This window comes from Pelobates fuscus, chromosome 1 (assembly GCF_036172605.1).
Source record: "Pelobates fuscus isolate aPelFus1 chromosome 1, aPelFus1.pri, whole genome shotgun sequence".
In the NCBI taxonomy this organism is placed as follows: Eukaryota; Metazoa; Chordata; class Amphibia; order Anura; family Pelobatidae; genus Pelobates; species Pelobates fuscus.
In genome coordinates, this window is record NC_086317.1 from 406610173 (window position 1) to 406632834 (window position 22662).

The following is a 22662-nucleotide window of genomic DNA, read 5'->3' on the forward strand; positions in this document are numbered from 1 at the left end:
ATAAATTGGGATAGAGGAACTAGTACTTCAGCTAGGAAAACTGTTTTTTGAATGTGTTAAATGACATCTTTATGTCACAACTCGTACAAGGACCAACTAGAAAGGATGCTTGTCTGGATCTCGTTATAACAAACAATGTTAATCTTTTAACCAACATTAAGTAGGGGAGCATTTGGGAAATAGTGATCACAATATGGTAACTTTTCAAATAAACTCAAAAAAGCAAAAGCATGTGGGGTATATTAAAACGTATAATTTTAAAAAAGCCAATTTTAATAAGATTAGGGCAGCTCTACAACATATCGACTGGCATAAACGCCTTAGTGATAAAAACACTGAAGAAAAATGGAAACTATTCAAACAAATATTAGAAAGGTACATTTCACAGTATGTACCATTGGGTAATAAATATAAAAGAAACAAATTAAAACCAATGTGGCTTAGTAGAGAAGTAAAACAAGAGATTAAAAATAAGAAAAGGGCTTTTAAAGCATTTAAATCGGACCAATCAGATGCATCCTATATAAGATATAAGGAAGCCAATAATACTTGCAAAAAGGCAATTAAAGTGGCTAAACTAGAAAATGAGAAATTGATAGCCAAAGAATGCAAAACCAACCCCAAACATTTTTTCAAGTACATTAATTCTAAAAAAACAAAAAATGAAAGCGTAGGTACACTGAAAACAGAGATGGGTCTGTTAGTCAATGAAGACCAGGAAAAGGCAGAAATTTTAAATAACTATTTTTCTTCGGTATATATTAATGAGGATCCTATGGCAAGAGATATGCATATGATTGCTGCAACAAACTTGCAGATAACTTGTGATTGGATAACTCGAGACAAGGTGCTACAGCTATTAAAGAAAATTAATGTAAATAAAGCTCCGGGGCCTGACGGTATCCACCCACGAGTACTTAAGGAGCTAAGTGGGGAAATAAGTGAACCTCTGTATTTAATTTTTCAAGATTCTTTTGTTTCAGGTATTGTACCGGAGGATTGGAGGAAGGCAGATGTTGTATTTAAAAAGGGTTCAAAATCCTTGCCTGGAAATTATAGACCTGTGAGCTTAACTTCTGTGACAGGGAAATTATTTGAACGGCTATTAAGGGATAATATTCAGGAATTCATTGGGAAGAACTGTGTTATTAGCAATAATCAGCATGGTTTTATGAAACATAGGTCATGTCAAACTAACCTAATTGCATTCTACGAAGAAGTAAGTAGAAATATAGATCAGTGTGTTGCAGTGGATGTGATCTACTTGGATTTTGCCAAGGCATTTGATACGGTTCCTCACAATAGGTTAGTCTTCAAACTAAAAGAAATTGGTCTAGATGAATATTCTTGTTCTTGGGTAGAACATTGGCTTAAGGATAGAGTACAGCGAGTTGTCATAAATGGTAAATTTTCAAGCTGGACAAAAGTGGTAAGTGGTGTCCCTCAGGGTTCTGTTTTGGGACCGCTTCTATTTAACATATTTATAAATGATCTTGAAATGGGCATTGAAAGCCATGTATCAGTGTTTGCAGATGACACAAAACTTTGTAAAGAAATAAAATTTGAGCAGGATATTGCCTTGCTTCAGAGGGATTTGGATAGATTGGGGGACTGGGCACTAAAATGGCAGATGAAATTTAACGTAGAAAAATGCAAAGTTATGCACTTCGGGGTTAAGAATGCACAAGCAATTTACACCCTAAATGGTAGTGAACTAGGGATAACCACACACGAGAAGGATTTGGGAATTGTTATAGACAAGAAATTAGGTAGCAATATGCAATGTCAATCTGCCGTTGCTAAGGCCAGTAAGGTTTTGTCATGTATAAATAGGGGCATAAATTCTCGAGATGAAAATATAATTTTGCCTCTTTATAAATCGCTGGTAAGACCACACCTTGAATATGCTGTGCAATTTTGGGCACCTGTTCTAAAGAAGGATATCATGGCACTAGAAAAAGTGCAGAGACGAGCTACAAAATTGATAAAAGGAATGGAGCATTTTAGTTATGAAGAAAGGTTAAAAAATGTAAATCTCTTCAGTTTGGAAAAACGGCGCCTTAGAGGGGATATGATAACATTATACAAATATATTCGGGGCCAGTACAAACCATTATCTGGAAATCTATTCATAAACAGGGCTATACATAGGACACGAGGTCACACATTTAGGCTTGAAGAAAGGAGATTTCATCTAAGGCAAAGAAAAGGTTTTTTTACAGTAAGAGCAATAAGGATATGGAATTCATTGCCGGAAGAGGTGGTTTTGTCAGAGTCTATACAGATGTTTAAGTTGCAATTGGATAAATACTTGCAAAAACATAACATACAGGGATACAATTTCTAATTAGTGGGGTAATAGCTGTTTGATCCAAGGAGACATCTGACTGCTATTTTGGGGTCAAGAAGTAATTTTTTCCTAGTTTGTTGCAAAATTGGAAGCGCTTCAGACTGGGTTTTTTGCCTTCTTTTGGATCAACAGCAAAAGCATATGTGAGGAAGGCTGAACTTGATGGACGCAAGTCTCTTTTCAGCTATGTAACTACCGTATATACTCGAGTATAAGACGAGTTTTTCAGCACATTTTTTGTGCTGAAAAACACTAACTCGTCTTATACTCGAGTCAGTTGTCTGTATTATGGCAATTTTCATTGCCATAATACAGACATGGACCGGGGGCTGTCAGGAAGCTGTTACTTACCTTCACAGCAGCTCCTGTCAGCTCCCTTCTCTCTTCTCCGGTGCGTGCAGCTCCCAGGTCAGCTCCCTCTGCAACTCTCGCGAGAGCCGCGGGGTCAGAGCGTTGCCACGGGTTACCGTGGCAACGCTCCGCGCGGCCGCGAGAGTTGCAGAGGGAGCTGACCTGGGAGCTGCACGCACCGGAGAAGAGAGAAGGGAGCTGACAGGAGCTGCTGTGAAGGTAAGTAACAGCTTCCTGACAGCCCCCTCCTACAGCCCATCCACTGGACCACCAGGGAGTGAGAGCCCCCCTCCCTGGCCAGCTAACAAGCAGGGAGGGGGGACGAAAAAATACAAATATTAATAATAAAACAAAAAATAATTAAAATAATAACATAAAAATAATAATACAAATAATAATAAAATAAAAAAAAATAGTTACCTAAAAAAAAATAACATTTAAAAAAAATATTAAAATAATAATTAAATAATAATTAATAAAATGCCCACCCCCCACCAATGCTCTGCACTCATACACACACACTGCACATACACACACTGCACATACACACACTGCACATACACACACTGCACTGCATTCATTATAAACACACTGCATTCATACACACTGCACTCACACACACTGCACTCATATACACACACTGCACTGCATTCATTATACACACACTGCATACATACACACACTGCACTGCATTCATTATATACACACTGCATTCATACACACACACACTGCACTCATACACACTGCACTCATATACACACACTGCACTGTATTCATACTGCACTCATACATACACACTGCACTCATACATACACACTGCACTCATATACACACTGCACTGCATTCATTATACACACACTGCACTCATACACACACACACTGCACTCATACACACACACACTGCACTCATACACACACACACTGCACTCATACACACACACACTGCACTCATACACACACACACTGCACTCATACACATACACACTGCATTCATACACACACACACTGCATTCATACACACACACACTGCATTCATACACACTGCATTCATACACACTGCACTCATACACACACACTGCACTCATACACACACACTGCACTCATACACACACACTGCACTCATACACACACACTGCACTCATACACACACACTGCACTCATGCACACACACTGCACTCATGCACACACACTGCACTCATGCACACACACTGCACTGCATTCATTATACACACACTGCACTCATACACACACACACTGCACTCCATTCATTATATACACACTGCACTCATACACACTGCACTCATACACACACTGCATACACACACACTGCATACACACACACAGCACTCACACACACACACTGCATTAATTATATACACACACTGTAAATAAATATTCAGTTAATATAATTTTTTTAGGATCTAATTTTATTTAGAAATTTACCAGTAGCTGCTGCATTTCCCACCCTAGTCTTATACTCGAGTCAATAAGTTTTCCCAGTTTTTTGGGGTAAAATTAGGGGCCTCGGCTTATATTCGGGTCGGCTTATACTCGAGTATATACGGTATATAACTATGTAAATTAGGTGCATAGGAATTAGAGGTATATACTGTTAGCGTACAAAGCAATAGCATGTTTTACAAGTTATCTATACATACTGGGTCATGCTAACACATTAAACACATTTCACACTGTTGCAGTCATCATTAGTTGAAATGCGTCGATTCACTGTTGATAAAGAACTTTGTTTCTGAAGTACTGGTGTGTTGGGAGATATGATATGCTCCTAACCAGGCTGCAGTTCTCACAGTAACTAAGCAGAGCTCCAGACACAACAAATAAAGTCACAGACCATGCACTCTTCCACTAGCACTGAAAATAGATGCCTTGTCTACTAGTTTTCAATATAGAAAACATTTACACTTCCTTGTCTACATGCTATTGCTTTTTCTTTTTAATATTACTCACAAATCACAATACTCTAAAATGAAAGTACTGTATGCATTTACAGTAAATTCTATAATCCATGCTAATATTCTGGCTTTGTGGCTTGCTATTCTGATCCTATGGTAGAAACAGACTATACACACAGTTAGGAAGCAAAAGTACTGATCTACTGGGTTACTAATAGATTAGCTGCTTAACAATAGAAGCCATACACACGTCCAGCAACACCTTCTGCTCTGAACACATGAGATAAGGTACTTTTTCCAGGAAAATTAGTAGTTGCTCTACACCAAACTATTGCACTATGGTGTTAATGCAATACATACACATATTGAGAAGTGAATATAAACCACATATTAATTACCTTGTGCATCTCCTCCTGATGTAAGTACAGCAATGGCCTTGCCAACTCCAAGAGTTTGGGCATCCTGGTGCTTTTTCCCAGTCCCCTGCATTGTATTATCTGTAAATCGACACAAAACCGTGCATCAGTACACCAGCTTACTGCCCGTCTCCTTGCAGCTTGAGGTCTAACACAGCCCTGAGAAGTACGATATGTTTTAAGCACAGTCACACTATCCTCTAGCATTTAACTATTCCCTGCATGGCAAGCCAAAATGTCACAGTGGGTTACTTTTTGTGCACGGTCAGCCACACTTAATCCCTGTGATCCAAAACTGCTATGCATATTATTAGGACACAAACAAAATCATTTTGGTTTCTGGAAACTGAAAAATTAAAATAATCATCATTATAAATTTTGAATATACTTCAAATGACAAAATATTGTTTTCTTTTTATAGTATAATGACAATTATGTGCTTAAATAGGGAAATTAATTCCACCGTAGAAACATAAAATGGAATAGTAAGATATGTAACCTGCTTAGATGAACAACATACAGTGAATTGTAAACAAGTAGATAATGCAGTCTACAAATATTCTGGTGACAATAACTTTGTGTTCAGCTGTGAACTGTCAAATTAAAAACAGATGTATACTTGGTTGATATGAAAGCAAATCATTGAATTGTGTTGCACTTAAACATCGTAAAATGAGTAGTTTGTGGGTACATTCCCATACTCTGAGTAAACTAAACTTTTATTGTGGTGAATTGAAAACCAAAGAGCTATGGTATTCAATATCTTGCTCTCCCACATTTTATGTGATTCCATTATGTGTTCCACCTAAGTTACTTGGAAGCTATTCATTTGAACATTTTAGGCATATAACACAATTTGTTTTTACTGCTTTTAGATTCCCTAGACTCCCTTGCGTTTTTGGAGTTAATGCTACAGCATGACAATATATTATAAAAGTTTATACACAAAGCATTTTACATGCCTATTTTCCCATCTTCCATTTATCTTTGCTGTGTATTTCCCTCAGAAAGTTGCTGTATCAACAAGGAAAACATTCACATTAATATTTTCCACTATTCCCCCCCCCCCCCCCCCCTATCATTAGTGAAATATGACTAGTTTATCAATCTTGGCTTAAATTTTAGTTTCCACAAGAATTATTTTGAGGTAAACATTGTAGTGCGGCCAATGAGAGATGAGTGTGAGCTGAGCTACTGACTTGACACCACTCAACAGCCAATCACTGTCCTCTAATTTGTAGAGTATTTCAATGCCGTGCAAACAGGAAAAGGGGCAGATAATATGAGGGCAGTGATTGTGTCTATTAGGTGGAGTCATGTCAGCAGCTCTGCCCATGCTGATCTCTCATTAGCAGAACCAAGTATGTACTACAAATATGTCTAATACATACATTGCTTTGTTAACCCCTTAAGGACACATGACGTGTGTGACACGTCATGATTCCCTTTTATTCCAGAAGCTTGGTCCTTAAGGGGTTAAAAGAGGAGGCATGGCTAAGGCTTCAGGAATAAACTTCAGAAAGTTCCATTTTATTTTATGTAAAATTGTTCATTTGAACGGCACATGCCCTTGATATGCTTAAATAGACATTTTTGAACATATGTATATGGTATTATACTGTTTTTTCTTTTTTCTTGGTGGTTAATATTGTTTGGTAGTTAATGTTTAAATGTCAGTGGCAGCAGTTAAAATGTATTGATAAGCATGGAAATCAGTCTGTAAGAAGTAGGACTTAATTTCTTCCATTATTCTCTATAGGACAAATCCCCTCCCCCAAACATTGGCATCCCGTGAAGTGTAACGCCAATGGGCGGGGTAATAGAGAGTGGGCCAATGTAAAGATAAATACTCTTGCTGTATGTCACTCATCTTGTGCCCCTTCACCAAGTGAGCAACTCAGCGGTTACACATCCTCAAACTCCTTTGCTAACATTTCTGACGCCAAACGCAGTAACCCCGCTGCTTTTGTGACATCATCACTACAATGCAATTGCCCACTTCATGTTGTGGGTGCGGCTATCAAAGAAACGCCAGCTCCACTTACAATTACTTGAAATTTCCATCTGTTCAGTACCATGTTGTGGTTTCCTTGTGATCTCAATAGCACAGGGGCCCTCCAGATGTTTTGGACTACATCTCCCATAATGCTCTTAGGGCCATAATGCTAGCAAAGCAACAAGGGAGATGTAGTCCAAAACATCTGGAGGGCCGCAGATTGCCCACCCCTGCAATAGCGGGTTTCTTATTCTGAGATTTCCTGGTTTCCTGATTTGGCTTGTCTGACTACTCTGTCATCCGTATTCCTTGACCCAGATTGGCTTCTCGTTATTGTGTACTTCTAGAATCCCTGACCTTGCCATTTGTCTACTGTAGGCATTGTGTGTAGGGTTGTTGTACTTTACCTTACCAGCCAGTCATGTGAATCTCAACAGTGATGCCAACCAAAGTTGGCAGGCCTGCCTGGAAATGAAACCCCATAAAATATCAGGTCAGCCTGGCGTACAAGCATGCCAGACTGCCTGCCAATCATGCAGGCCGAGCCACTTAGAGCAGACGATGCTAAAGGCACTCCGCATGGTCCTAGTGCCCTAAGCATTGAGCAAGGCTTGCTATAGAACAAGGCTTTCTATAGACACATTCTTCAGTGTCCCCAACAGCAGGAAACCAGGGAACAAAATCAGGTAAAATTGTGACAGTTGGAAGGTCTGTGGGACTTGTTTAAAGAGTTATCAGTTTTGAATTCTGATTTACTATTGCTAATATTTTGTTGTTTGGAAAATAACTCCTACTTGCCAGCAATAACCACTTTAGTGAGTAAAGGTTTGTTAGTAAAACTTACCAACAGCAATGAAAAAACCCTATGTTTGCAGCAAATATTATAAGCCCAGTTCATACTTAGAAACTAGTAAAATGAATATGCCTCCATCCCTTTATTAATTGATTACGAATTAATGACAGTCAATCTTCCGGAGATTGTTTTGGACACAGAGGTATTTTAAAGGGACACTCCAGGCACCCAGACCACTTCTGCCCATTGGAGTGGTATAAGTGCCAACTCCCACCACCCTTAACCCTGCAAGTGTAATTATTGCAGTTTTTATAAAACTGCAATAATTACCTTGCAGGGTTAAGTCCTCCTCTAGTGGCTGTCTATCACTAGAGGAGGACTTCCTGTTCTTAGAACACAAAAAGTGTTTTAAACGACGCCAGACATCCTCACGCTATGCATGAGGACCTCCAGCGTTGCCAGAACCCCATAGGAAAGCATTAAATAATGCTTTCCTATAGGGAGGTCTAATGTGCGCGAGGCCACTGCCACGCATGCACATTAGGTCTCCCCCACCGGCCTTCAGCAACATGGGATGGAGGGTGGGAGGGAGAGGGGCACTGCAGGGTCCTGCAGTGCCAGGAAAATGGATATGTTTTCCTGGCACTGGAGAGTCCCTTTAATGAATAACTGATGTGCCCCCCTCTGGTCAATTGTGTTAACTCAGCTGATCATATCAAACTCACAAATGTTACTAGCATAAATTCAATTAATTTTGGAAAAACTATTCGGACAAACCAAAAGGGAGCAAAACTGGGCAGTGTACTGCAATATATATACAGAATATACATATTAAGTATATATTTTGCAGGTCACTGATAGGTGCATTTTCCCGCCATTTGCTTCAAAGATCGAGTGAGAAGTAGTAATTAGCATTGAGCGTTCAGTATTGTGTTACCATTTATGATTTTAGATGTGGACAGTGCTTGTACTGAATAGATGAAAGATCCTTCAAACTGTTGCTATAAGTGACTTGTATAGATAACTTCATAGGTATTGCAGTCTCATAAAATAATTAGCTTTCTTGATGAAATACATAAAGCAAACTATATTAAAATGCTTTATCTTTTGTTTCTTTTGCTTTTGTTATGCCCAGTAAAATCGTAGCTATCTTATATTCAGAAAATCTTGTCATGTACAAACTGGTTAATTGTTTTTACTACTACTGACATTTCTATAGAGTCAACAGCAAATAAAAGAAAAACTATTGCAAGTGTTAATAGGAGCAATGGGTTAAAGCACGGTCATGTTTTATTTCCTTTCCCTTATGCCCCTTGTATCTTAATAACTTTACTCCCTTGCCAGTTGTCATTATTTATTATGCTTTCTTCCATGTGCTGGATCTTGATACCTGGGCGCTGCCATTTTGTTCACTTCTGTCTTGATGTCTGCAGATTGCTCTTCCTTGGGAATCTTTTTACTGATGGATTGTGGGTAAATTAGCCTAGCTACTGAAATGATACTTTGCATAAGCTCCACCCATTGCCAAAGACTGACAAAGATCAGAAACCCCATAAGAAAAAGTAACTCCTATGCGATCGAATGTGTAACTAAAAAAAACTAAATGTAAATTAAAGGGACACTATAGTCACCGTGGTCTGGGTGCCAGGTCGCCCAGATTTGAACCCTTCAGATGTAAACACAGCAGTTTTAGAGAAACTGCCATTGTTTACATAGCAGGGTTAATCCAAACTCTAGTGGCTGTCTTCTTGACAGCCGTTAGAGGCGCTTCTGCGACGCTGGATGCGAAAATTGAGAAATGCTTACCTATGGACTGTTTGAATGCGCACGCGGCTCCACTCGGGAGCTGACGTCGGCGGGGGAAAAGAGGTCACCAGCGCTGGATTAAAGAAGCAAGAAGCTGAAGGGGTTTTAACCCCTTCAACACCAAGGGAGGTGGGCCCTGAGGATGTGGGGGGTCCTAAGGAGTATATAGTGTCAGGAAAACAGAGAAACAGAAAACCTGCAAAGTGACAGAGCCACTTTAAATAGGACCCTGCTTGTACAAACATATAATCTAAAAGCAAGTGCGGTTTAAAGTGAAATGTAGTGGTTATGGTGCTTGGAGTGTTCATTTCAACCTCCCTTTGCTCTTGATTGCAAATTTGTTTTGTTGAATTGTAGTGGTCATGGTGCCAGGAGTGCCCTGGCATCCCTCCAATGTAAGTAGTCACACGGTTTTAGAATGGTTTGGCTTCTAACCTGGGGTTCACTGGCACTGTTACCAGTTCCATTAGGAGCTTCAGTTAGCTTGTCTGAGCTAAGCCTGGCCATGCAGGCCCAGCTCATTGGCTGACAGAATCAGCTGATCTCTCTCAGCCAATGAGCCAAGCCCTGCACCTCTTGGCTTAGCACAGGTAGATAGCTTCTTGCTTTCTGAGAGAGGGTGGGGCAAAGGTTTAAAAATAATTTCAGCAAGTAACTTTACTGAGAGGGTAGTGGATGTATGGAATAGCCTTCCAACTGCAGTGATAGAGGCTAACATTCTGAGGGAGTTTAAGCATGCGTGGGATAGGCATAGGGTGATCCTAGACTTACAATAAGGCCAGGGACTAATGAAAGTATTTAGAAAATTGGGAAGAGTAGATGGGCTGTATGGTTTTTATCTGCCGTCACATGCTATGTTTCTATAAGGAAAGTGGGAGAATGAAAAACATGAACAGAGGTGCTGGGGGAGGAAATTAGTCACATGGGGACGCTGGGAGGAAATGAGACACATGGGGAAGCTGGGAGAATGATAAACATGAATGGGTGGGGGGGAAATGAGACACTTTGAGGGCTGGGAGAATGAGACATATTATTGTAATATTTATAGAGCCACAATAAATTCCATAGCGCTTTACAATTGGTGGACTAACAAACACGTAACTGTAAACAGACAAGTTTGACGCACAGTAGTACGCAGTAGTCAAGGCGAGAGAGAACAGTGGCATGGACCAGCACCTTAGCCACATCTGGTGTTAACATTGGGGGAATGAGACACATGAATGGAGATGCTGGGGGGCAAATGAGACACATGGGGATGCTGGGGGAATGAGACACATGGGGATGCCTGGGGGGGATTTAAGACACAATGGGGGCGCTGTGGGGGATTTGAGACACAATGGGGACATTGGGGGGGATATGAGACACAATGGGGACATTGGGGGGGATATGAGACACAATGGGGACATTGGGGGGGATATGAGACACAATGGGGACATTGGGGGGGATATGAGACACAATGGGGACATTGGGGGGGATATGAGACACAATGGGGACATTGGGGGGGATATGAGACACAATGGGGACATTGGGGGAATGAGACACAATGGGGACATTGGGGGAATGAGACACAATGGGGACATTGGGGGAATGAGACACAATGGGGACATTGGGGGAATGAGACACAATGGGGACATTGGGGGAATGAGACATGAATGGAAGTGCTGGGTGGGAGGAGACACATGGGGACACCGGAGGATTGAGAAACATAGGGACACCGGGGGAATGAGACACATGGGGACGCTGGAGGAATGAGACACATGGGGACGCTGGGGGAATGAGACACATGAATGGAGGTGCTGGGGGTAATTAGACACATGGGGACACTGGGAAAATGAGACACGAGGACACTGGGGGAGCCACATGGGGACCCTGGAGGAATGAGACACATGAATGGAGATGCTGGGGTGGAATGAGACACAATTAAATATTGTTTTGTATCAGGCTTAGACATGTTTGCCTAACCTGTTTATTATAAAAAAAAAAAAAATGAGGCTGCCTATGCAGGAGCATACCTCAGTATTCAAACTACTGTGTACTTTTGTACTTTTGCTATGACTCATTTTTTGTTGTATTCTTTTCCACTAATAAACAGAAATCAAGAGAACAAAATTAATAAGCGAGTACAAACTTTCTTTTATTTCTCTTGAATATTTTGAAATTTTAACATGAAGTTTGACCACCCCTAATCTATAGGTTTAAGAGACACATGGACACAGAAATAAAGTATAGTTGTACAAGGACTCTTCATTTCAGATACAATAACAGTCGTAGGAAATTAACTTTCCCCCATCCCTACAACTGACCTCTGTACTCACATAGGCCAGTTCCCAGGCTGGCAATAGCTTTGAAGTAATTCATCTTCAGAAACATGTTTACAAAGTCATACAGCAGCATTTTAATTTAACTTTATTTTGATTGCAAATAAACGCTGCTCTACATGACTAAAGCAGATGTTTTCAAAGTAGGGAAAATTATAAATTATATTGATTGGTATATTACATAATCTTAAACAAGTATAAGTATTATTTATAGTCATATGAACTAATGGATATGTATTGTTATTATTATAATATTATTTTTGGTATCCACTGAATTTATTAACCCTACACTGGTCTAATTTTGCCTCCCAATTCCAACCCTAGGACTTACTTCTTCTGTACCTCAGACTGACCAATCAACTCAGCCGAATTTCTCTCAGCAACCTCTGTAATTACTTCTTCCCTCATCCAGTCACATCTAACCCAAAAATTATGCTCAGAACCAATATCTTAAACCTCACACTTACCCTCAATATCCAGCCTTACTTCTCATATCCAGACTCATTTGATCTCCTTCCTATCAACTTCTGTTTCTCTTGCAATTTAAGAGAAAGTTGAAAGTTTCTCCCTCGTGTCCATAATTTTCCATTATTCCCGCTACTACTATGTTATTGTATCAGACATGTTTCTGAAATATGATTTTGTTATATATTTCAGCAAATGTGTAACTCTTATTCAAGGACATTTTGCATTGATAAAGGGGAAATCCGAAATATCTGTTCATACTTTGTGTCCTTCAATAAATTGTTTGTAGCACTAACTATGCACTACTGCATTTGGTAGGGTAGCCCTAATTTCTTTCTCTTTTGTGTTACTATTACCCCTGCATTAACCACAGTGAAAAGGTGCATGCTGCAAATAGTGCATTTGCTTTTTACCTTTATATTTGGGTACTGAAGAAACATTAGCTCATCGTTTATAAATTCAGGTTTGACAGAGAACAAATATTCTCTCTGATGAGCATTATCATTCAAATGGACTAATGCAATCAAAACAACAACTTTAAATACATTACTCCAATTTAATATATTAAACTACCAGCATGGACAGGTCTGCCATTGGGAAGCAGTGTTAATTGTGGCGACAAATTTAAATTTAGTTTTAGTCATTTTAGTCATCTGAATTGTTTTAGTTTTAGTCTAGTTTTAACACTGTTGGGAAGTACAGGTTAAAGGCCTGGTCCAGCTCAAAGGTCTGCATGGACCCTGCTGTACTTAGTAGTCTGGTTGGGGAACTAGGTTATATATGTATTCCCTACAGGGCCGGCGCTACCATAAGGCGGCCCAGGCGGCCGCCTTAGGGCGCAAAATCAGGCTGACCGGAAGGAGGGAAGCGCACTGCGCTCCCCTCCAACCGATGACCTATTGTAGCGTGGCCGAGCGCCCGGTTCTGCGGGCGTGCGAGGGAGCACTCTCCCATGTGTGCTTCCTCTTCAGCTCCCTCGCGCGCCGCATACTGATACCGGAGCCGGAAGATGACGTCATCTTCCGGCGCCGGCATCCCTACGCGGTGCGCGAGGTAGCTGAAGAGGAAGCACACATGGGAGAGTGCTCCCTCGCGCGCGCGTGCCCGCCTGCCAGCATGTCTACCCGCCCGCCCAGGAGCCCAGCAGCACCACTGGACCCCAGGGAATCCCTTCAGCACTCCAACAAGGTAAGGAGGCTGGGGGATTAAATTAAAAAAAAAAACATGTGTTAGTGTGAGTGTTAGTGTCTGCTAGTGAGTGTCAGTGAGTGTGTCTGCTAGTGAGTGTCAGTGTGTGTGTCTGCTAGTGAGTGTCAGTGAGTGTGTCTGCTAGTGAGTGTCAGTGTGTGTGTCTGCTAGTGTCAGTGAGTGTGTCTGCTAGTGAGTGTCAGTGAGTGTGTCTGCTAGTGAGTGTCAGTGAGTGTGTCTGCTAGTGAGTGTCAGTGTGTGTGTCTGCTAGAGAGTGTCAGTGTGTGTGTCTGCTAGTGAGTGTCAGTGTGTGTGTCTGCTAGTGAGTGTCAGTGTGTGTGTCTGCTAGTGAGTGTCAGTGTGTGTGTCTGCTAGTGAGTGTCAGTGAGTGTGTCTGCTAGTGAGTGTCAGTGAGTGTGTCTGCTAGTGAGTGTCAGTGAGTGTGTCTGCTAGTGTCAGTGAGTGTGTCTGCTAGTGTCAGTGAGTGTGTCTGCTAGTGTCAGTGAGTGTGTCTGCTAGTGTCAGTGAGTGTGTCTGCTAGTGTCAGTGAGTGTGTCTGCTAGTGTCAGTGTGTGTGTCTGCTAGTGAGTGTCAGTGTGTGTGTCTGCTAGTGAGTGTCAGTGTGTGTGTCTGCTAGTGAGTGTCAGTGAGTGTGTCTGCTAGTGAGTGTGTTACTGTGTGTCTCTTACTGAGTGTGTTTGTGTGTGTATTAGTGAGTCTGTTTGATGTCTGTTAGTGAGTGTGTTTGTCAGTGAGAGTGTATGTTTTGTAAGTGAGTGTGTATGTATGTCTGTTGCTGAGTGTGTCTGTCAGTAAATGTGTGTCTGTTAGCTGGTGTGTATGCATCTGTTCGTGAGAGTGTGTGTGTGTCTTCAGCACTTACCTTTCTCTAGCGCCGGACTCCCTTGGCGCTGGGGATCCCTCCGCCTCTCAGCTCCGAATGCTCTTGCCGCGCACGCATTCAAACCGCCCATAGGAAAGCATTACTCAATGCTTTCCTATGGACGTTCAGTGTTTTAGAATAGCGGAAGCTCCTCTAGCGGCTGTCAGTGAGACATCCACTAGAGGCTGGATTAACCCTCGGTGAAACATAGCAGTTTCTCTGAAACTGCTATGTTTTCAGCTGCAGGGTTAAAACTAGAGGGACCTGACACCCAGACCACTTCATTGAGCTGATGTGATCTGGGTGTCTGTAGTGGTCCTTTAATTGTGTGTGCATCTGCATGCACTGGCGTACATACCACGGTCGCAGGGGTCACAGCCCTGCAACCCCTGCGACCAGGTACCCGCCGCCATGTGTTGCGGCCCCGGCCCGCGCAGAGTAAGCGCGAGGGGGGGGGGGGGGGGAACGGATCAATTTGCGCACTGGGGCCCATGTGTACGTCACTGCACCTACCCTGGTGTCTGCCGCAGGCTGTGTGGAGGGGGCGAGGATATGAATGACATCATATCCCTGCTCCCTGTGTACCACACAGCGCGGCTGGCGCCCTGTGATGGGGCTGGGCTGCAGGACAGGACTCCAAGGAGCCAGACAGCATGCATCCAGGGGACAAGATTGAACTGATGTAAGTATGTAATTGTGTATGTCTCTGTAAGTATGTATGTATGTATGTATGTATGTATGTAGGTCTGTCTCTGTATGCCTGTATGTCTTTGTATGTATGTTTCTGTATACCTGTATGTCTCTGTATGCCTGTATGTCTCTGTACAAAATGTATGTGTCTGTATGTTTCTGTATGCCTGTATGTCTCTGTATGTACAAATGTATGTGTCCGTATGCCTGTATGTCTCTGTATGTACAAATGTATGTGTCTGTACGTATGTGTCTGTATGCCTGTATGTCTCTTGTGAAGAAATGACTATATTATTCGATATTTTGTTGCATAGTTCTTGCTTTTTTGTGTACTTTTCATTCGGCAGATGGGACTGCCGAACAGAGACCACCCCTGGCTCACTTAACTTCAAAGCCGGCATCACTTTCACCCTCTATGTGTGCGGTCAGCGTTCGTACTGTCGAACGCCACGTGGCAGAGAAAACCGCGGCCATCTTTTTTTCGCCAAACACAGGCAGCGGGACTTGGTCGTCGAGTGTCTGGAACTAAAATCGGACACTCGACTTCCCAATCACCGGTCTCCATCATGCGAACGCTGGAACTAGTGATACCGATTAGCTAGGAGAGCGCTATTCGGTACAAATATGCACACGAATGAGGGGAACAATCGCTGCTAGGAGCCAGGGGAATTCATTCGGTACTTTTATGCATTTCTTCCCTTTTTCTGAAGTGACCGGCAAAACCACACGAACCTCTGGAACTATCTTGGGCAGTCCGCCCCCAGTGGACCGGTCACAAAGGACTTCCATACTTTTTGCGAACCCCTGAACCGATCCGGGTGAAATTTGGATATGTTGGTCACCCGGATCGGGGCTATCAGGGGATATAGTATTTGTGGGGATACCCCAGGTATAAAGGGGTGTTCCAGAAATTGGGGAAAATAGTGAATTTTCAGCCTGGAGATAATTAGGTTGTTACTATATCAGACCTGATTATCTCCAGGACTAGGGGAGGGAACTGCCTGTTTGTATTGGGTGTGTTTTATATTTTTACTGTTCGGGATTGGATAAATGTTACTCCTCCCTGTGGGATGTCCCCTTGCATGGGGACCTGCATAAAAAGCCATGTGTGTGAATAAACGTTAGTTCTGCTTGTATCCTGAACCTGGACTCTGACTGTTATTTGGAATTCGTATGCTGTAACAAGGGAATTATCTTATGCAGCTGTTATATTCCGTATGGATTTCGTTCCTGTAACTACCGAACCGGACTCTCGCTACTTTAGGCTCTGACCGTCCGGGAGGAAACTACCGAACTCGGTTTGGTTAAACTTGGTTTCCTTACAACTGGTGGCAAGCGGAGGGATTCGAATCCCGAATGGACGTTACAAACCAAGCAAGGGAATGAATGGCTCAGCAGTACCAGCTACTTAAAAGAACCACACTAAAAGATTTACTGGAAGCTCGAGGCAGAGTGGCAAGTAACAAGACAAAAGCCACGTTAATTGCGGAATTAATACAGAGCGATAATACCAGTAATACAGAGATGGATCAAGAGGAAGAAACCGTGATGCAAAAGGACATCCGATGGATGGTCAGTCTATTGGGACCCAACCCAACTACAGAGGCGCTTTTGCAGGTCATGGCACAAGCCAGACAAGCGCAAAAAGAACGAGAGGACCGGGATAGGCCGGCACAAGGAGATTTACTGCACTCCCCGGGAAGTACTGGGGAGATACCAAAGAAGGTAAATTATGCAGCCTTTAAATCGTTTAATGACAATGAGATGGAAATTGACAGTTACTTGCAAGACTTTGAACGTCAATGTGCGCTGGAGGGATTAGACTCCACAAAATGGGCTGCAGTCATTAGCAGTAAATTGTCCGGTAGAGCAGCCGAGGCGCTGCGAGCAGTACCTGAGGGGGACATACATAATTATGAAAAAGTAAAAGACATTTTGTTGGCCAGATATGCTGTAACTCCGGAGGCATACCGGAAAAAATTTAGAGAGCTGAGGAAGACTGGGAGAGATTCCCATACGGAATGGGCTTTTCGGCTACAACGGGCGGCCCGCAATTGGATGAAGGGCTGCCAAGCAACCACTCTGGAGGATGCTTTGCAACTTATGTTACTGGAGCAATTTTTTAATCACTCTGCAGAGGACATAAAAGACTGGGTTAAAGATAGAAAACCAAAAACTGTGGAGGAAGCCGCCAGGCTAGCGGATGAGTATCAAGATAATAGGAGGAAGGAGCAAGGGGTGAGCAGACCACCTTTTAAGCCTAACTACCAGGCTCCAACAACCCCTACCCCTCCTAGACCCTCCATGAGTAACCCTTCACCGAACCCAGCAAACACACCACGTCCTCCTGCAGTGTGCCATTATTGCAAGCAACCAGGGCATTACAAGAATCAGTGCCCTCGCTTAAACCGGGGAAGCTGGGAAAGGCAACCCCCACAACAACCCAGGGCAGCTGCTCATTGTGTGCAACAGGAAGGCACAACCGGTGTTCCTAACCAAGAAGAACAGTGGAGTGTATTACACGAGGTCAACCCAGTTCAAGCTGGGGGTGACAACCGGGACCACCACCGCCAATGGATTACCGTAGATGGCGTGGGGGCCCGGGCTCTGAGAGACTCTGGGGCTACTTTGACTGTGGTGCAACCTCACACGATCAGAGCGCAAGCTCGCACCGGACGCACAGTCGCTGTGAGGGTGGCTGGGGGCGCTATTCACAAACTGCCCACCGCTAATATCCTTGTTGATTGGGGTTCCGGGTCCAAACAGCTGGAGGTGGGGATTATGCAAGAACTACCCGCCGAGGTTTTGTTGGGGAATGATGTAGGATGCTTGACCTCCCAACTGGCCCGAGACCCCCCTGCCGAGGCATACCCAGTTACCACCCGAGCTCAAGCCAGACTGGAAGCTCCGCTGCACTCTGAGGAAAACCAGGTAAGAGTCGAAATACCCCCCTTACCCGATCCTACCTTTCCTTTCTGGGATACCCCCCAGGGGTTTGAACAAGAGCAGCGTACCGACCCCACATTAGAGGGTTATAGGAAGGCAGCGGCCGTTACCCCAGGGAACAACCCGCACGAAAAGTTTGAGTGGTATAAGGGGTTACTGTATAGAGTGACCGAGGGGGTGGGACAGGGGGCCACCCAGGTCATCAAAAGACAATTAATTGTACCCCGTAAATTCCGGGCTGAGTTGTTAAAACTCAGTCATGACATTCCCCTAGCAGGACATTTAGGGGTTAAAAAGACAAGAGACAGGTTAACCCAAACCTTCTTCTGGCCCAGGGTCACCCAGGACCTCAAGTATTACTGCAGGACGTGCGACGTCTGCCAAAGGGTGGGAAAAAGGGGAGACCTTCGGAAGGCCAAACTTCACCCATTGCCCATTATAGAACAGCCCTTTCACCGAGTAGCGGTAGATTTAATAGGACCCCTCAGCCGACCCAGCCAGTCGGGCAAAAAGTTCATACTAACCGTGGTCGACTACGCCACTAGGTACCCGGAGGCAGTCGCCCTCACCAATATAGAGGCCGAGACCGTGGCCGAAGCCCTTATTCAGATTTTCACCCGAGTAGGTTTCCCACAAGAGATCCTATCCGATCGGGGAACTCAGTTCACGGCTACCCTGACACAACAATTGTGGCAGAGCTGTGGAGTGAAACCCCTGTTCAGCGCCCCGTACCATCCCCAGACTAACGGGCTCTGTGAACGTTTCAATGGCACTCTAAAACAGATGCTAAAAACCTTTACGGAGTCCCACAAGAACTGGGAAAAATTCCTCCCCCACCTTCTGTTTGCCTACCGTGAGGTGCCCCAGGCCTCCACTGGGTTTTCCCCCTTCGAACTCCTGTATGGGAGAAAAGTTCGGGGCCCACTGGAGCTCGTACGGGAGCACTGGGAGGGCAATACAGACGAGGGGGGAGTCCCTATCGTCCAGTATGTTCTGGAGTTCCGGGACCGTCTGCGGGCGCTCACCGCATCGGTTCGGGAGAACCTGCAGACGGCCCAGGAGGACCAGAGGAAATGGTACGATAGGGGAGCCCAAGATAGAGTACTAGAATTAGGGCAGAAGGTGTTAGCTTTGAGGCCAGTTAAAAAGGATAAGCTACAAGCCGCATGGCAGGGACCATTTAAGGTAGTAGAACGGGTTAGCGAGACCACCTACATCGTGAGCAAATGCTCAGATGAAAGGCTGACCAAAGCCTTCCATGTGAATATGCTCAAACCATACTTTGAGAGAACAGAGGATGTGGGCGCCGTGTGTGCACCCGCCACAGAAGATAGTGAGGGACTACCCCTCCCCGATTTACTAGACACCGCTCCCTGTACTATTGACCAAGTAAGCTTGGGTCAAAATTTAAACCCCCTGGAGAAAGGTGAGGCCACGCAACTGCTGCAGAGATACCAAGAGATGTTTTCAGCCACCCCAGGCTATACCTCCGCTGCGGTACACCGCGTGGAAACCCAGGGAGAGACGCCACTGCGGCAACAACCATATCGGATCCCGGAAGCAGTGCGTGAGAGTATGCTCACCGAGTTAAGGGATATGTTACAGTTAGGGGTAATAGAACCCTCGCAAAGTCCTTGGGCCTCCCCGGTAGTACTAGTACCGAAGCGCGACGGTACCACGCGCTTCTGTGTAGACTATCGGAGGCTTAACGATCGTACCATAACAGACGCCTACCCCATGCCCAGAATAGATGAGCTCTTAGACCGTATGGCGGGGGGGAACTACTTGACTACCCTGGACCTGTGCAAAGGTTATTGGCAGATCCCCTTGGAGCCTGCGGCCATCCCCAAGTCGGCATTCGTCACCCCTTTCGGGCTATACCAATTCAAGGTTATGCCCTTTGGGATGAAGAATGCCCCGGCTACCTTTCAGAGGATGGCCGATAGGCTCCTGGAGGGGTTTCAGGACTTCGCATGCGCGTATCTAGACGATATTGCCGTCTACAGCCGCACATGGGGAGACCATCTGGGCCATGTGTCCAGAGTACTCCAACGAATCCACCTCGCAGGGCTCACGTTAAAACCCGACAAATGTCACGTAGGTCTGGCCGAGGTACAGTATCTCGGCCACAGGGTGGGCTCCGGTAGACAGCGTCCAGAGCCAGCGAAGGTAGAGGCCATAGCGAACTGGCCCCAACCTAGGACCAAAACCCAGGTACTAGCTTTCTTAGGGACGGCCGGTTATTATAGAAAGTTTGTCCCAGAGTACAGCGCCCTGGCCAAACCCCTCACCGACCTTACCAAAAAGGCCCTCCCCAAACAGGTTTCCTGGACCCCAGAGTGCACGGACGCTTTCCAGAAGCTTAAAGCGGCATTGAGTGAGGCTCCTGTGTTGGCAGCACCCGACTACACTAAACAATTTCTTGTACACACAGATGCCTCCATGTTCGGACTGGGAGCCGTGCTAAGCCAAGTGGGCACAGACGGCATGGAACACCCGGTGGCATACCTCAGCCGTAAACTGTTACCCCGAGAAGTCAGCTATGCCACCGTAGAAAAAGAATGCTTGGCCCTCGTGTGGGCACTCAAGAAGCTACAGCCCTATTTGTATGGGCGGGCATTTACCCTTATGACGGACCACAACCCCCTGGTATGGCTTAACCGGGTAGCTGGAGACAATCCCAGGCTATTACGGTGGAGCCTAGCCCTTCAACCTTATAATTTTACTATGCAGTACCGGCCCGGAAAACAAAATGGTAATGCGGATGGCCTGTCACGCCAGACCGAACTGGACTCCTAAACCGCTACTTTTCTCGGACATCCCCAAGCCAACCCGACAGGGTCTAGGCGGGTATGCCGACCTATGGACTTATAGGGGAGCAGTGTGAAGAAATGACTATATTATTCGATATTTTGTTGCATAGTTCTTGCTTTTTTGTGTACTTTTCATTCGGCAGATGGGACTGCCGAACAGAGACCACCCCTGGCTCACTTAACTTCAAAGCCGGCATCACTTTCACCCTCTATGTGTGCGGTCAGCGTTCGTACTGTCGAACGCCACGTGGCAGAGAAAACCGCGGCCATCTTTTTTTCGCCAAACACAGGCAGCGGGACTTGGTCGTCGAGTGTCTGGAACTAAAATCGGACACTCGACTTCCCAATCACCGGTCTCCATCATGCGAACGCTGGAACTAGTGATACCGATTAGCTAGGAGAGCGCTATTCGGTACAAATATGCACACGAATGAGGGGAACAATCGCTGCTAGGAGCCAGGGGAATTCATTCGGTACTTTTATGCATTTCTTCCCTTTTTCTGAAGTGACCGGCAAAACCACACGAACCTCTGGAACTATCTTGGGCAGTCCGCCCCCAGTGGACCGGTCACAAAGGACTTCCATACTTTTTGCGAACCCCTGAACCGATCCGGGTGAAATTTGGATATGTTGGTCACCCGGATCGGGGCTATCAGGGGATATAGTATTTGTGGGGATACCCCAGGTATAAAGGGGTGTTCCAGAAATTGGGGAAAATAGTGAATTTTCAGCCTGGAGATAATTAGGTTGTTACTATATCAGACCTGATTATCTCCAGGACTAGGGGAGGGAACTGCCTGTTTGTATTGGGTGTGTTTTATATTTTTACTGTTCGGGATTGGATAAATGTTACTCCTCCCTGTGGGATGTCCCCTTGCATGGGGACCTGCATAAAAAGCCATGTGTGTGAATAAACGTTAGTTCTGCTTGTATCTTGAACCTGGACTCTGACTGTTATTTGGAATTCGTATGCTGTAACAAGGGAATTATCTTATGCAGCTGTTATATTCCGTATGGATTTCGTTCCTGTAACTACCGAACCGGACTCTCGCTACTTTAGGCTCTGACCGTCCGGGAGGAAACTACCGAACTCGGTTTGGTTAAACTTGGTTTCCTTACATCTCTGTATACCTGTATATATGTATGTGTCTGTATGACGGTATGCCTCTGTATGTATGTCTTTATATGCCTGCATGTCTCTGTATGCATGTATGTCTCTGTCTGTGTCTGTATGTCTCTGTATGATTATTTCTGTGTTTGTATGAACCTTATTTTAAACGAGGGTGGGGGGCACCAAAATGCATCTTCGCCTGTGTAACTAAAAATCCTAGCACCGGTCCTGATTCCCTAACTAGATCACATTGGCCAGCATCATGGGCCTTCAGGTCAGATGGGAACCTGCACAGCTCCCTCACAGGCAGTAATGCTGGAGGATGTGATATCATAGATATCACTTACCCCTAGGGTTACTATGTAGCTGCAGATGGCTCTGATGCAGAACGGTGTGGGTCAGGGGCTGTGGATATGGCAATTCCTCATATTGCCACCCTCTGGCTACCACACTGTGCTTCCATGCAACAGTTTGCAATCTATGGCATGGAGGTAGGACTGCCTAGGTGGGTAGAGGGTAAGGGCAGGGGATATATTTCTGTTGCTTATTGTGAAGGGATGAGGTTCAAGATCTGTGTATGCATATGTCTGACTGTGTTTGTATATCTTACTATATCTGTATGT

The 22662-nt window shown here is 44.5% G+C and overlaps 1 protein-coding gene across 2 annotated transcripts in view; it reads right to left on the bottom strand.

Moving 5' to 3' along the window:
- PFKM (phosphofructokinase, muscle) overlaps nt 1-22662 on the bottom strand; it is a 103422-nt gene that overhangs the window by 64130 nt on the left and 16630 nt on the right. For both annotated transcript variants that reach the window (XM_063428165.1, XM_063428167.1), the window contains exon 3: nt 5013-5111. In XM_063428165.1, coding sequence (XP_063284235.1) covers nt 5013-5111 — 99 coding nt within the window. The remainder of the gene's footprint in view (nt 1-5012; nt 5112-22662) is intronic.